At 41.2% G+C, this 17,120-nt stretch overlaps 1 protein-coding gene across 1 annotated transcript in view; it reads left to right on the forward strand.

The window, feature by feature from the left end:
- LOC125893947 (thrombospondin type-1 domain-containing protein 7A) overlaps positions 1 to 17,120 on the forward strand; it is a 239,557-nt gene that overhangs the window by 209,353 nt on the left and 13,084 nt on the right. Inside the window, exons 23-27 of the mRNA XM_049584960.1 lie at positions 3,193 to 3,366; positions 6,361 to 6,459; positions 9,099 to 9,181; positions 11,815 to 12,028; positions 15,973 to 16,060. Of these exons, the coding sequence (XP_049440917.1) occupies positions 3,193 to 3,366; positions 6,361 to 6,459; positions 9,099 to 9,181; positions 11,815 to 12,028; positions 15,973 to 16,060 (658 nt within the window). The remainder of the gene's footprint in view (positions 1 to 3,192; positions 3,367 to 6,360; positions 6,460 to 9,098; positions 9,182 to 11,814; positions 12,029 to 15,972; positions 16,061 to 17,120) is intronic.

Consider the following 17,120-nt stretch of genomic DNA (forward strand, 5'->3'; position numbering starts at 1 on the left):
TCAGTTCTCCTCTGGCAGCAGCACAGCATCTCTCCCTCTCCTCTCTCGCCATGCGCACACAGGAGTCGGTGTCGTCAAGTGATTTTGTCATAAACCTTTGGTAATGTAAACCTATGTGACGCTCACAGCTCGACAAAAAACTACATATATGTGAATGTGTGATAGTTGTGGTATCATAACAGCCTGTCACAGGTTACAGCGTGATGATTAGAGGAGAAATGGCAGAGCATAAAGGTCCAGGTGGAAAAAAAAAACAACTCAGTCATTTAGGATTTTACTAAAAGAAGGAAATCACCTGTTGATTTATATATATAGATCCCAGGGGACATTTTTTGTTTTTGGAGCTGTTTAAATGTGTAATTTGTGGTAGATTTTATATTGTTGAACTATTAATAGTATAGTATATTTTAATTAATGTTGTATACAGAATCTGAATCTCACTCTGAGTTACTGCTGTAAGAAAAGACGTATATACCTCTCAGCATGTTTAGAGGAGTAGTAACTAACCTGAGACTGAATTCCTGGACAACAGCAGCTCGCTCTGTGCAGATGAGACAGGAAGTCTGTGTTCTAAGTCAGCCTTTAAAATATTAAAAATATTTGCAGGCTGGATATAACAATAAATTCAAAAGAAATGGGGCGTGAAATGGCAGCAACAAATAGTTTAGGGTATAGGATGCTCATGTAGTGGTAGTTTTATAGGCCACTTTTGGGTATTTCAGGTCTTTACAGTGACAAATCCATAATAATAATTACTATTAAAGAAAAAGGAGTGGGTTTTTATCAAATGCAGCAGTAACAATTGTGTCTACTGAAGCTTCTATCTATACAAAAGTAAAGGCAGTTGGCATCACAGTAGCCTATTGACCCCACCTTGATTGACAGGTGATGCTTCAGCTCTGCAGTGCAAGAACAGCACAGTATCAGCTTAGCACACAGATGTCAACCACCAACCCACACTGAAAAAAACAGAGTGAGAGAGAATCTCACAGATGGGATTATCACTTCAAAGGTTGGGTCTGATGACTTGTTGTCAGGTTTTGTGATGGAGGCTTGTCAGCCGCTGGGTTTTATGTAGCTTTGCAGGGTAGAGCAGAGCGGACAGACAGGTGAGCTCTGCCCAACACCTGCTGGACTCTGTCCATCAGATCTGCAGCTCCATCGCTTTTACTGCCCCTCTCACAACCACAGGAATCCTCTTCATATTCTCAAGATGCACTCACGACATTGTGCTGCACACGAGAGAAGTGAACATCACTGTTTCCTTTGAGTAAATAGGGCAAATCTACAACATTTCAATAAGAAAAGATGGAAAACTGAACCTCCAATTTATGATTCAGCCTGATAAGAAGGGTGTATTTTCACACAGTGCAGCTTAAATATAAATCTGTTATTTTCCATGTCAGCGGTCCCTGAAGGGAGAATTATTGTTACTTGCTTCTGCCAGAAGACAAAATACAAATGTGGAGTTCATTTCCAAAGTGCTATGTGTCTATTTCGGTTCATCATTGATCGTTCATCATTCAATCTCTCTAAAATATAGAGGAGAAAAAAATGTTCTCCTCTTTTCAACCCACAACTCATTTAAAAGTATCACGGTTTGAATTCATTTTATATTTTAAGAGTGTGTGTGGCATGTGTTTCCACTGGCGGATTTCTCATTTTGGAGAAGAGGGGGGAAAAAGAACCTCATCAGATGTCTGCTGGTCCCTGAGATGGAAAACACTGAGAAACGCTGCCCTAGATAACAAGTCAGTCCAACCCCTTTTGCCAAACTGCAGGAGCTGATGTATCAAACAGCAATCAAAAGCACAGAGCGTTTTCTGTGCAGGGACGAACCGTAGTGTGATTTGGGAGGAAATTCAAGGGCTGTTTGTGCAGGTCCGGGGACAGCTTGGGAATTCTGGCAGGTTGCATCCACACATGCATGCACACACTTTAATGCACTGCCACCCCTGACCCATGTTCTATTTCCCCTGCTGTTTGATGAGCTGCAGTTGTCAGCTGTGATCAAAACCAACCCGCCCTCCATCTCGCACTTACACCTTCCTCCTCCTGAAACTCTTCAAAGCATCTCAGCCATCGTGATGTGATATTTGAATACATATTCCGTATCTCTGCCGCATACCTTAACATCTCGCCCAGATTAAACCGTTCTCATCCATAGATGAAAAGCCAAAATACTGCTCTAGTTCTTCCAAAGTTCCCACCAGGTCACACACTGAAGTTTTTGCATCGCTTTAACAGTTTTTTAAAGCTACGAAAATGAGTAAAAACAAAAAGATACAAGAGAATGAAGATACAAATGAATTAATGGTTAAAATTAAATAACAGAATTCTTATGTAGTAAATCTGGGTGTGAAATCTTACATAATACTAAATCTGTCAGCTGAAGCTCCACAGGCAGGTCTTTACAAATAATCGGCGCCCTGATGGCAGAAAACCTGGTCACATTTTATTCTTAAACTCTGGAGGAGCCAGAAGGGCCACCCTGCCTGAGGATCTGGGACTTCAAACTGGCTAACAGGAAATTAAAAGATTTATGATATGGCTCAAAGCCACACTGAGCAGTTATTTTAAAAAAGAAAATCCACACTGAGCAGGTGAAGAAATGACAGAGTGATGAAGCTTAATTTGTAAAGATTTAATTTCTACCTGCTTTATTTAAACTGAATATATATGTTTGGTTGTTGTACAACTAACTGATCGTCTTCTGAGTCACACACACTCTGTAGTATGGCATCAGACATTTTAGGATTTAAGGCTCAGGATTGCTGAGTGTTAATTCTCTTTTTCTCTATATGTTTGCATTTTTATCAATTTAGGCAACAGTTCAGTTCCAGTTGGTTCACAAAAAAACAGTTAAAAATACAAGTGCAATTCATCAGACATTATAGACCCTTCGCAAAGTCCCACCCCCAGACCCAGATTGGCCAATCATAACATAGCACTGGGCCGGCTCAGACCTTGAATAACCAAGAACCAAGAAATTAAAATACCCTGAAGCCAACTATTAAAATACAGAAATGCATAATAGGTGCCCTTTGAATGTTTAGTCCATAAAATGTAAAAAAGAAAGTGAAAAGACTACATCAAGTCTTTAAATGTCTTGTTTTGTCCAACTGACAGTTTTTTACTATTTGACTGAAACGATTGTTTTCATAACCACACATGTCTCTTCACTCCCTACAGGTGAATGCTACCTGATGGAGTGGTCCGACTGGAGCCCGTGTGTGAGCATCTGTGTCAAGGGGGCCGGCGTGGACTTCGGTTCGGTTCAGGTCCGCTCACGAGCCGTGTTGGCCCAGGAGCCTGAAAACCTGCAGCTCTGCCCTGACCAGGCCTGGGAGTCTCAGCCCTGCACAGGTGAGCACACTTCTAATAAGTAGAGGCGTATTTCAGTGCATGCAAATAAGCTCGCCACAAGCCAGCAGTCCCAAACTTTGATTAATTTATTCATTCTGCTTTACCATCATATTCCTAATACACATGATTATGGAGGACTGAAGTCAGTCTGAGCTTGGGCAGAAGGCAGGGAACCACGATGGCAAGCTTGTCAGTGCATCAGAGGGCTAACACAGAAAGACACTTAGATTCAGGGTCATGCCTGCAGGCTATTTAGTCTTCTCTCCATCTGAACCTGAGTGTTTGGATTGTGAAAGGAAACTGGAACACCAGCAGAAACCCGCAGAGAGAACATGTTGAGTTTGTGGAGGAGGGATTGGGGGCTGGAATCAGATGAAGGTTTTTCTTGCTGTGAGGTGACACTGCTAACCACTGAGCCACCTCGCTATCCAAACATAGCTGAGAAAAACTAAAGCGCTAACTACTGCGATCACTTTGTTTTCCCCTCTGTACACTGGGTCAATTGGCGCTCTCCCAAATGGGATTTCTTGAGTCAGATCTCCAAACAGAGGAAACCCTCGTGCTCATTTACTGTTGTGATCTCTGCGGTTCCCCAGGCGCGTTAATCACCCATTAGGTGCAGCGTGGGCTGTGAATCACCACCACCACCAAAGCTCAGCATATACAGTAGCCATGGGCTCATTCCGTAGAGCAGCCTCCCCCTCCCATCCCCTCCTCCCTTGCCTCCCACTCCTCCCTCTCCTCCCTCCCTGGCTACTGTACACAGCCCCACAGCAGTCTTCACCAGCCTGACCTGGTTTCACAGCATCACTCGAGGCACAGGGGGGAGGAGTAGCCCAGCAAGACCAGTAAAGGCGGAGGAGGAAGAGAGAATGGAGGGAGGGGAAGAAGGAGGGCAGTGACGGAGAAAGGGCAGCTAGGGACGGAGGGAGGGAGATCAAATAGTAACATTAAAAATGAATTTTGTGGGGGCGCCCTGGTAGTCTAATGGTTATTGCACATACCACATAACCACTTCGATTCCTGGCTGAGGGATCGCTGTTGCACGCTACACCCGTCTCTCTTTCCATCTATGTTTCCTGTCTCTGTTTTCTTGTCTCTGTTCCAGGGGTCTTGCCGCACATCAGAGGACAGCAGTCCTGTTATTTCTGTCAGGGCACATTCACATGGCAGCTAATAGGGCCAATATATCCGTTCTTTGAAATACAATGCATGTGAAGTTATTGAACCACTTTTTTTATTGTCTGTGCAGCAACAGGAGAAAAAAAATCACAAAGGAAAACAAAACTTTTTTATTCGTCATCTGATCCACCTCCTCAGTACATACGCAACATGTTTGTTACTATACTTGTGAGGCCTGATTTCTGCCCCTTCTCCATCACACAAGCATTACAGAATCCAGTCTCTTAATACTGCAAATTAACAGCTTAATTATATATATATGTATAAAAAAGTCTTCTCAGATACTTTTTAAGGAAACAAAAAGCAGAATAGGTGGGTAAACAAACACAAACAGGCATTGAGTTAGCTAAGATAGCCAGACTTTAGAGTGCTCCAGGGATGACGGACTTTTGTAGGCCAACGCAGAAGTTAGCATTGCTTTTGTTCCCTCGTCAAAAAGCCCGTGGGATTTTTCCAGCAGATTTTTGAACTGTTGCAGAAAACCACCACTTTTATGATTTTCAAAGCCTTCGTGCTGTCACCAGAAGTAAAAAGCTAACGTTAGGAGATAAACAAACAGCATTATAGTCGCATGACGTCACATCACTACCACAATGAGGATGTAAAGCTCCTCAGCGTAGGGTTAGGGTTAGCTCCTTGTTGCTGACCCCTCCACAGCAGTACATTGCTTAACTTCCATGTCAGCCTTCACCCTGCTTCTCGAAACTAGGGGCGTGCTGACTGAAATTTGCTGTTTATAATATACAGTCAATGGACAAGTACCCTATACAACCCAAATTCAAAATATCTGAACTACTCCTTTAATTTTTGTACAGTCCCTAAAAGTTAACCTGGATGGCAGTTACTGTTTTCCCTCATTAGTGACCATGGATTCATGATTCTAGAAGTTACAGTAAGCAGCTTGCATTGCAGCCCCATCTCCATAGGTGTGTGAATGTGTGAAAATGTATGATGGTCACACTGTAAACTGCCTTGGTATAAGAGCACGATATAACCATTTACAGTCCATTTGTAACAGTGTGGTTATAATGAATCTTTTGTAGGTTAATAGGCTTGAAAATCAGCCGTCTCCTCTCCTACAGAGGCTTTCAGTCGTGTTTCAAAAACCTGGGATTTTTTGGGGGGGCACTAACGCAACTACTGACATTATTTCTGCTTGCAGTGCGGCTCTTCTGCTGAGAAATGTTTCAATAGTTGTAAAATCCCAATCTGCTCGTAAAAGATGGTGGGAAGTGCCGGCTGAAGTGAGTGATTCGATGATAGCTTAACACATTTGAGAAACGACTGTGGCTGCTCCAAAGCAAGAAAAAGGGAAGAAATGAGAAAAGTGAAGAACATAAAGGGTGAAGTTGTCTCAGCCGCAGACAAATCGTCCTGTGAAAGCTGCAGATAGAGCCGAGCCATCGACTGGAGCTGTGATACTGTACCCAGGCCGGTGGAGAATAGATCTTTCCTTTGTTCAAGGTTAAATTGTTAATTTACGCTAGCCGAATGGGCCGGACTGATGATTGGTTACACAGGGCTCCGCAGGGAAATATGGTCATTTACTGCACTGATGGAGATATTGATAAAGTCATAATAGCATTGATAGAAAGTCATTAAGCAAAAGCTCTTACTGCAGATTAAAACATTGAACTGGACCCTTCTGTGAAGACACACTGATAGTGATATTATATGACAGCAGCCTATTATACAACCATAACTTAGCAGCTGCTTTATTAATCCGTCACTCTCATGATTAATGGTCTTCACTGCAGACTCCCACTGTACAGTCTCTTTAGGTGTTGATTGTGTTTTTTATTTTGCTCTCAGGGGGCGACTGTTACGAGTACAAGTGGTTCAGCAGCGTTCGTCTGAACTCCACCCGCCCTTTAATCTGGTGTCAGCGCTCAGATGGACTCAACGTCACTGGTAAGGAACTCTGAGTCTAACAATTGAGCTTGCATTACAGTACATTCATTTTTTTGAAGACTTGGACTTGGGTCAGCTTCCTTGTGTATGATGAGAACAAACACCAGTGGTTCCCAACCTGAGGTCAAGGGGTCATAAAATTAATCTAGACCTCTCAAGGTGATTAAAAAGATATATTAAAGATATATAAAAAGAATATCTCTTCCACACAAAATGAGGTTTAACTCACAGAAACAGAATGAGTGTAGAATGGACATTCCAGTTGAAATCCACAAGGGTCAGAACGGCGGCCATTTTCATGTGTCCTGTGGCTGTTGTAACGAGCTAACTTCCGTATAAACCAACTTGCTCACTGAAGTAAGGTTTTGCTTCAACAACCAAATGAGCAGTGGAGTAGTGCGGCACATGAAGAGGCGTCTTTTTTTAACTATCTCTGTTGCCTTAAAGGTCTAGTGCTCTGGTTCCCAACCTGCAGGTCCTGCTATCCACAAGGGGTCACCAAGATTTCACAGTGGTTCGCAAGACCTTCCCAATTTTAAGGGGTGTAACAAATCTATTTAAAAATGTATACATTAAGCCTGTCTCTCAGAATTTCATTCATTACTGTGAAGAAAATTAAATCAGTTTGGTGGTTTTTTTTGTTTTTAAAGTTTTGGTTATTATTGAGGATATAAAATTTAAAAACAAATTCACAGGACAAGGGCGAGGTGAAGACCTGAACAAAAGCTACATTCACATAGCTGTAACTCTGCTAAAACAGCCTCATCCTGCATTAGGAGAGTACAGAAAGAGCTCATAGAACAACAGCCAAATGTCAGGGAGAAGAAAAAAGTGACTTCTTAAAAAAAGAAGTCTGTTAAAACAAACAAACAAATAAGACAGAGAAAGGTAGAAAGTTCCTAAAAATATCAGGAAAACTCATCTGTGATTCAATATTTACAGTTCATCAGTTGTTTTGTACTTTTACTGTTGTGCATTGAATATAATATGAAATGTCTACAAAAATGTCACTCAGTCAGGGGTAGTCAGTTTATAATGTAATAGAAAAGGAGTCCCTGGAGAGAAAAGGTTGGGAATCAATGCTCTAGTGTGTTGGATTAAGTGGCAGTACGGTGGCCGACGCGAAAATGCTTTCTAGAGCCAGTGTTTGCTTTGTCTGCTCTGGGCTACTGTAAAAACATGGTGATCTTGGTAGATGAGGATCAGTTCCCTGTGTAGATCTAAACAACTTGTCCTAAAGTAATGAAAACACAATGGTCCTTAGTTTCAGGTGATTATAAACTAATAAGAATATGGTTGTGAATATTATATACTAAGTCTGCCAATAGCTGTCCATAAATCCTACACAGTGGACCTTTAATGCTGGAGAAGAATTGAGGATTACTTAATGTGATTGCTTCATATTTTTACTGCTAAGACATCAAATTATATTCTTATAATGATAATGTAATAAAAAACCCAGCTTTGTGCGCACTGTAGGCCAAAACTGAGTTCTCAAACTATGAGTGTGACACACTTTACCACCCCACTGACGTGTCTTGTCGCCATAACAACTAACACCAGTCATCATTTTCTTTTTAACTGATCAGATGACCACGGCTAACCATTAAATGTCTGTTCTACTCTCATTCTATTTCTGTTGTTTAACTAGACTTAAGTCAAATGTTTCCCTTAATTCTTGCCAATTACTGGAAGATTTTAACTTTCCGGGTGGTGGTGAATAAAGTAATCTGCTGATTGTCATCTGGATTAACTGGTTTTGTCTGTAAATAGTGAAGAATGTCCATCACAGCTCACAGTTTTAGTTAACATACTCAAATTGCTGGTTTTGTCTGAGCTACTATACAAAAACCCAATACAGAGACATTCAGTTTAACATCATTAAAGACCAAGGAAGCAGGCAAATATTCATGTTTGTGTAGCTTGTTTTGACTTTCTAATAATACATTCAGTTTATAATGCATCCTACTGATTGTGTCCACAAAGTATTCCTCTCAGGAGGTTTTGATCATTCTGTTTCCTGGTTGTGTTGGTGACGAGAGGCTGCAAGTAAACACTGGTTAATTTTAAAGGGTCAAAACATTTGAGAAACACAGCTCTGCACTGTTTCTGAATAATGAGCAGTGTCGCTGAATTCATGGGGAAAGTGAGAAACGGATATGTTTCAGCTGCTCTTGAGCTCAACAGTAAGTCTACATCAGTAAGTGGCAGTTTTACGTAGGAGGTAAAATTGACACAAAATATGTCAGAAATATAACATACTGCTCTAAAAAAAAGCTCAGGACTTATTTCTATAAGAAGGGAAGGTGGTGGGCGATGGCAGCCTGAACAGCTATTCATCTCTGTGTAACACATGAACACATGGCTGCTCACTTGAAATCGTTTCAAAAATAAACCTGGCTACAACAGCTGTATTGACGTATAGATATTTTCTAAAGATGTCTGAATGTACAGGCTGCGGGGGGGAAAAAACACAGACACATTTTAATTTGAAAATGTAATTTGATTACTCGAGGTGACACTCGTACTCAGCAACAGGAGGCAGCACATCTACCAGGACACACAGATGATGTTGATCGTCATTGTACTCCTTTAAAACCGTCACAAACTCTTTGATTCTATTGTCTTTCCACCCGCAGGAGGTTGTCCTCCGATGAACCCTCCAGTGGACAACAGCTCCTGTGATCCTCCCTGTCTGATGCCGAAGTCTTTCTGCAGCGAGGTGAGCAGCTCTTTGTTCTCACATCACCACTATTAACAGCAAATAAAAAAAGAATGAAGAGAAAAACTTATAGAGGAAAAATTTGGTTTACAGACAAAGGTGCACAATAAAAACAATAAAAAACAATAAAAAGACAAACCTGAAAGCACAGGTCCTCCCGATGAATGGCAGTCTCTCTACTCACTGTGACACATGGCTGCCAGAATTGGATCTGAATGCAGCAGGGAATGAAATGATGGCAGCATGAAGATGTAAAACCCATTTTCCTGTTGTGTCACTCAACTGTGCCGCACCGAAATCAGGAGAATAAGGATCATGTCCAGCAGAAACAGCAGCTGTTACAACTCAAAGTGTATTTATTTTAATAGCTTGTGTTTAAAAAACAAACAAATAAGAACAAATTTGAACATTGCAATAAAAGCTATTTATCAGCTGTATTGGTTGGTGGAGCAGACAGACTTAATAACTGCAGAGTAATGATGTAAGTGATATAGATGCTCAGTTGCCAGTTTTTAGGTACATTGAGCTCAAACGAATGCAGTCTAAAACTATGTCTCCCATGTATACAGATATTTTTCAAAACTCATTTTCCACCCCTGCTTTTGAAGAAATATTTCTGTCCACGTGACCTTTTTTTTTCTTTACAGAAGATGTCTGCACACACTAGTACATAAAAACGACCTCCACTATTAAATAACAACAATCATACATAAAAAGAAAAAGATGAAACTGAAGATTGCATAATTGAATAAGAGTTCCAGAATAAGAAGTATTACCAAATTGTTAAAGATGTACAATTTACAAACAATTTTGCAAAAGTAAAGAGTGGAGTGTTAAGAGTCTTTGAAAATTAGAGTCCTTTTCAGATGTTTTTTGAATAACAATGATGTAGATGACGATTGGGCTCAACCAGGGACTACTCCTTCAACCAGGTCTGATCCAAAACCATCATATCTTGCGGACTTTAAACTTTAAATGTTGAGGTGGACTGAGAACATTAGTTGCAGCAGATGCCTCTGTTCATCCCTGAAGTGGTGCAGCAATGCTAGATTAAGTGTTAAGTAATCATTCGACCAAGCAGCGCTAACGAAACTTAGCAAACCTGTAATCCACCATTGTTGTTGTTTCTAGTGAATGCTTCTACACAAAGCAATAATGGGCATGCACAAAATGAGAGGTTGATATCATTGTTTCCCAAATGCTTTGTTTTACGCGTCCATGTGTATGCACAGTACCTGGAACTCCATTTTAGTGACCCTAAAGTCTGTTTGCACATGGAGGAGAGCAGTGGTGTAGTGGTAGTTGAGGTGGGTGTAGATGGGTTGGTTACTGAGGATGAAGTCGGTTTACTCTCCAATATACACAGATCAACCAAAACATTAAAACCACTGACAGGTAAAGTGAATAACATTGATCATCTTGTTACAGTGCAGTGTTCTGCTGGGAAATCTTGGGTAGTGGCATTCATGTAGATGCTACCTGATGTGCTCCACCCACCCGAACACCGTCAAAATAAAGCCCCTCATGGCAACAGCATTTATCGATGGCAGTGGCCCCCCCAGCTGGACAACTCATCGTGCCACATCACAAAAGCTGCTCAGGAATGACCTAAGGAAGGTGTCGACCTGGCCTCCAAATACCCCAGATCCCGTTCTGATTGAACATTTGAGGGACTAATTGGTACCCCAGAGGTACCCCCAATCCAAGGTGGGTGCTCCTTGGACCAGACTCGGCTCTGACCTGTCAAATCATGGACACAGGACCTCTGGAGAGTGTCCTATAGTGTCTGGCACCAGGGCATTTGCTTCAAATCTTTTGTTTGTTGTGAGGTGGGGTAACAGCACGTCCCATAGATATTGGATCAGATGGGGATCTGGGAAATTTGGAGGCCAGGTTGATACCTTGAGCTCTTGGTCACGTTCCTCGGACTATTCCTGAACAGTTTTTGTGGTGTGGCATGGTGCATTGTCCTGCTGGGGGGCCACAGCTACTGGGGAGTGCCGTTGCCATAATGGGGGGTGCCTGGTCTGTAGTGGTGTTTAGGTGGGTGGAGTGTGTCAGGTGACAACCAAATAAATGTCAGAACCAAAGATATCCAAACAGAACATTGCATTGTAACAAGATGATAAGTGTTGTTCACGTCACCTGTCAGTGGTTTAAATGTTTTGGCTGATAGTTGTATTCCAGTTACTTATTGGCAGTTGGATGGGTATACTGTAAATGGACCAAAAAAGTAGTTTTTGTTGAAGCTGTTTCAGAAATGTGAGGATTTAACTTCATGATCACTTTGGAGGATGTAGTCTGCGGTGCTATTAAACAATGTTGAGTCATATTAAGAGGAGTTTTTTAATATTGCGTCCACCCAGTTTTTATCAGGCTAACAGAAATGTCTCTCTGTTTAATGAATACGGTTCAAAAGTATGCTCTGAAATGGTTTTGTTCTTTTTGAAGCTGAAGCTTTTATCTAAGTAACAGGTCGGTGAACCTACCACACCAACGTCCAGGGCCTCTTCCAAAAGAGAATAAAAAAACCTCTAGATTCACATTCATGCTGTCATGGCCCATCACTCCCTTAATGCACTGTGTTGTACCTGCGGCTCACACCAAACATGATTCTACACTGCCCCCTGCAGGCTGGTATCTGCATGTGCGAGGAGGGATTCACAGAGGTGCTGTCGCCCACTGGGCAGCTGGATCAGTGTGCCCCCATCCCAATCCTGGAGATCCCCACAGCAGGAGACAAGAAAGGGGATGTGAAGACCAGTCGTGCCATTAACCCCACCCTGCCCACCACCATCCAGCCTGGACGCACGGGGCGGACCTGGTACCTGCAGCCCTACGGACCAGGTCAGACATGCCTGAGGATTAGCCCTTCTGCACCCTCCAAACAACTTCTCTCCACAAATATAGAAAAGACAAGACACACATAAAGAATTGTGTTTTGTTGCTGTCAAGTGAAAACCTTTAATCTCTTCACTGTCATGTTTTGGGGAACTAACCCTGCCTTAATGTACTCTTCAGAGGCTCTTATTTTCCAGCTGTCAAGTCATAATTACAAAAACCACCACATAAAAATGCTTCTCAGTCAGAAATGTGGAGGACAAATACAGACGTGGTTGGTTTGTATTTTTCGAAAATGTTACTTTGACAGTATAATTAGTCTTTTACAACAACAAAAAGTAGAAATAAAACACATCCGGCTAATGATGACTGTGAACACAGCCTGTATCAACTACAAATGTGCAATTACTTGCACACAAACAGTCGTCCTGCCAAGATAAAGGTCAGTAAATAATCAGGCATCTTTTCCAAAGCTCCCACTCAAATCATGACCTGAAGGTCTGTTTGTGTATGTGCAAGTTTTTAAGTGAGGAGCTTGTATTTATAATATTTCCACTTTCAACACTGGATAAGAAAAACAAGTGCCCACTCTGTCTTTTTAAGTTTATCTGAAGGAAAAGGTTTTAGAGAAACCCAGCGTTTTCTGAATTTTCTCAACCTGCAGAGCACCATGTAATCCTTGAAGTGAAGTTAAGGCGGAGAGCTGAGAGGTTTTCACATGACAGCAGCAGAATGTACTTTACTCTCAGTTTGTGTTCGGCAGATTTAGTGTTGACAGGGTCTAATTAACACCAGGTTTAACGGATTTGTACTCGCAGCTGTGCATGAAATAAAACCGACACATTAAAAAACAAAAGATGCATCGGACAAGTTTTCAGTCTGTTCCAGTCTGCTCTGATGCATGTACACATGAACCTGCTGACTGTGATCTGCTGCCACATTAACATTTAAGGAGTGTTGTGACTGATGGCGCAGAAACATTTAGGATGCAAGAGTGCAGAACAGATTGAGTTAACGTCTGTCAGGAGTAAAGACTTCCACACTCACGCCATCACGTACTCTAACCCCTGTCTCATTTATCTTCCAGATGTTTGACACACACTTCTTACAGTTATACTTTATTACAGTAAGATCAAAAACATGTTTTGCCTTTTTAGAAAGATAAAAGGACTTAAAACTTTGTAATTTCATTGTATGAATCAGGTACAAATAAAATATTTACCAGTTTACTTAAATGTAGGTGACAACAGGTAAATGTCGGGGAAAAGGGATTAAGAACTGGGCATTTTACAGCAAAAGAGAAACACATGATGCCGTAACTATTTTTGTAAATCAAAGTTTTGGAAAAAAAAATAGTGTCAGTTGTTACAGAAGAGAAAGCTGCCCAAATTTGTAGTACCTAGCAAGGGTGGAAGAACTTTTCTTAACTGAAAAAAGCAGTACCACAGTGCAGAAATACTATTTTACAAGTAAAAGCCCTTCATTCCAAACGTGACTAAAAGTTCAAGAGTATGAATAAAAGTATGAGCGTTAAAATATACGTAAACTGCCAAATGTAAAAGTAGTCATAATGCAGAATGTCCCATCTCAGAATTATTATATTATTGGTTGTAATTATTGATGGATTAAAGCTGCAGTTGGTAACTTTTTAATATCTACTGAAACTGTTTCTATATTCACACAATTCAATTCAATTCAATTCAATTCAATTTTATTTATACAGCCCAATATCACAAATCACAATTTGCCTCACAGGGCTTTACAGCATACGACATCCCTCTGTCCTTATGACCCTCACAGCGGATAAGGAAAAACTCCCCCCAAAAAAACCCTTTAACGGGGGAAAAAAAAACGGTAGAAACCTCAGGAAGAGCAACTGAGGAGGGATCCCTCTTCCAGGACGGACAGACGTGCAATAGATGTCGTACAGAACAGATCAGCATAATAAATTAACAGTAATCCATATGACACAATGAGACAGAGAGAGAGAGAGAGAGAGAGAGAGATGCAGGTAATGACAGTATCTTACAACAACATTAATGAAAGTAATAATATTATAGTTATAGTTCTGGCTACTGTGGTACAATATGTTGAAAGTATGTATTAATATCTGGCAGTATACATGTGTGACAATAATCATATGTGTATAATAACAGTAGAAGTATGACTAGTGACTAATGATGGCAGCAGCAGCAGCAGGAGGCATCTGGCAGGACCACGGCAGCAGCACAACCACACACGTCACGCTGTCCAGACACCGCTGCGATATGAGTTAATCTGAGAGACAGTGGAGCACAAAGGCTCTGAATGAGATTGATAATCTGCAGATAAAAATCATACTCCTCTGCCTACTCTGTTGCCTTGTAGGGCTTCTGATGGCCTTGTGGCATGTGACCGAAAAGAACCAATCACAGCCAAGGTATCTCTAATGTGGCTGTCAGTCACTGCTCGTGAACTGCGGTCAAACTTTGAAACGAGGCAACGCTGATCAAAAATAAATCATGATTCTGTTACTGCATTGTCTTTTTCTCGCCTCAAATGTTTTCAGAAACATATTTTAGTGTACTGTTTAGCTGTGAGATGAGAGTTGGTCCAACTGGTGGGCAGTGCTTGGCACTCCAGTCAGCTGTTTCCAACATCCAACATCTTTTTTACTTTTAGTAGGTACTGCAGCTGGCTTTAAAAAGTACGTACTGTTGGGTGCAGCATGCAAACAGTCAGGACATATTACTGTCTCATAGCGTTACGCCCTGACCTTTAACCCTCTTGCTTTTATATCCATTACCTTGGAGATAAAACAAACACCACTCACAGAGTTCTCCAGATGTTGATCAACCCGGAGAGCTCTGCTGTTGGTAATTGGTTTAACCGAATAATTGCTCTGGTGCCGACTATCAAGATCGTGAACGTGTAATTGTTTAGACGTCTAATCGCGCACCTCTCTACAGAACATCCAGGTATTTTTGGCATACTGCATTTGACATACTACGTATTGGGACATACTTAATTTTATAGTCTGGTGATATGGGTATTGGAACACACAGTTTGTCATTTCACAGCTCAGTAGTATACTAACATTTACTTTGGAAAACATCAGAGGAGAGAAATAGACAATGCACCAACAGAATCTTGATTCATATTTGATCAGTGCTGCCGACAGCAGTGATTGACATTTGACAGCTGTGTTTGAGACTCCTCGGCTCTGATTGGTTGTTCTTGGTGACTGTGGTCGATTCTAGTAAATGTCATTAGATGCAGAATGAAGAGGAACAGGGGACGTGAGTTTGTTTCAGACGATCTGTGTCATGTTCTCCTTCCAGAAAATAGTGAAAGGTTCAGCGACTACGACAAGGCTATTCTCATAAAAGTCACCAACTGTAGCTTTAATGTTGAAGCTGATAAATTAAGAACTGATTTTAACTACTTTATACACCGTTGTGTAGCTTAATCAATAATAATTTCGTTGTTATTATTTGATTTATATTTTGTATTAATAATCTGACTGCAAAAATATCCAGTAACCAAAACTGTCAGCATTCGTTTTGTAGATTGAAAAGATCAGTATTTACATTTAAAAGTAGTGGAGTACAAGTATAGTGTAACATAAATGTATCGGTAAATGTATCTGGTTATATCCAACCACTGGTACCTAGTATTTAAAAAAATAAACACTTCAATGTTGCTCTAAAAAGCCCAGTTGTTACTCCTCTGTGCCGACATTTAAGCACCAGTAGGAACCTGTAATTATGTTATTGGTACCTGATTCATAAAATCAAATTCCACTGTAAATTACAGGCTGTAATATTATAAAGTGTTAGTGGGAAAAAAAGAAGCAGCAATTCCAGTGATGTGTTTGAGTTTTCTGAAGCGTTCACAGAATTAATTGTTGCAGCTCTTAATGGCTGTGAGTCTAAACAGACAGACGAACTGACGAGCCTCCTCCTCCACAGATGGGAAGCTGAAGATGTGGGTGTATGGTGTAGCAGCCGGAGCCTTTGTGCTCCTCATATTCATAGTGTCTATGATATACCTAGCTTGGTGAGTTGACAAGTTTAATTCCCCCCTATTTATCATCATCCTCATTCATCAAACCAAACCCATCTGTCCCCTCCTGCTTTGAGTTAAAGCACCCTCTCCCTGTCGTCCAGCTACCCTCACATCATTTCCTTTCCTTTTGCTCCCGTCATGCCATCCTCTTGTGTGAGAGCAGCAGCTACTGTGCCAAGGTGCATCGCTCTCTTAAGGCCCAAGAGTCTGACGCCAATGGGACGGCGGTCTGGATGGGCCAAGATGCACATGAGATGACTTACACCTGTCCCGATTGCCAAGAGCTGGCTCAAAGCAGCAGCAGCTAATGAGGATGTGGAGGGTTCGCCCACCCTCAGCACACCCTCCAGTATAAGTACCTGCAGTCCTTGACCTTCCCCTGTGACCTCACTCTAAAGTGTCACATGTCCTGCCTGACTAGCTGATTGAAGGTGCTGGTGCAGGTGAGGACAAACCATCCGGGTGATGTTTAGTTTAGTCCGTGTAGCTTCTGTAGAGCGTGTAGATGCGTGTAGATGGTGTTTACCTGTTCTTGTTTATATCTACTTTTAAAAGTGACCCATATCTGATTTTTTATTTTATTATTGGGGCAAAAACAAAACAATTGTGACTTTACAGATACGTCAATGACAGAATCAGGGAAATAAATACAAAAGGACCAACAAAAACAGGGTGAAGCACAGAAATTGGCGTGATACATATATAAATCATAACAGGCCAAACAAGGATGAAATATAAGTCATAATCATGGTAGTAATAATCATAATTAAATTGGTGCAATAACCGGGTGCTTTAGGGGGAATAATAAGGTAAGAATGGAAAAGCAAATGACTTAATAAAAAGTTTGACATATAAAAATGTCTGTTATCGTATTGTGTGGGTCCCATATCTGATTAATGTATTAAACTCTAAAATTCAGGCTTAAAAACTGCCCACACATGTACCCAATCACTGCTCTACAAGTAGGCCCACGCAGCCAAATTACCATCATAACGAGATGCAAACCAGGTAGAAATAACAACCACTTTCTGTGGTGCGTTCAGTATTTTTT

The sequence above is a fragment of the Epinephelus fuscoguttatus genome, linkage group LG8 (genome assembly GCF_011397635.1).
Source record: "Epinephelus fuscoguttatus linkage group LG8, E.fuscoguttatus.final_Chr_v1".
In the NCBI taxonomy this organism is placed as follows: domain Eukaryota; kingdom Metazoa; phylum Chordata; class Actinopteri; order Perciformes; family Serranidae; genus Epinephelus; species Epinephelus fuscoguttatus.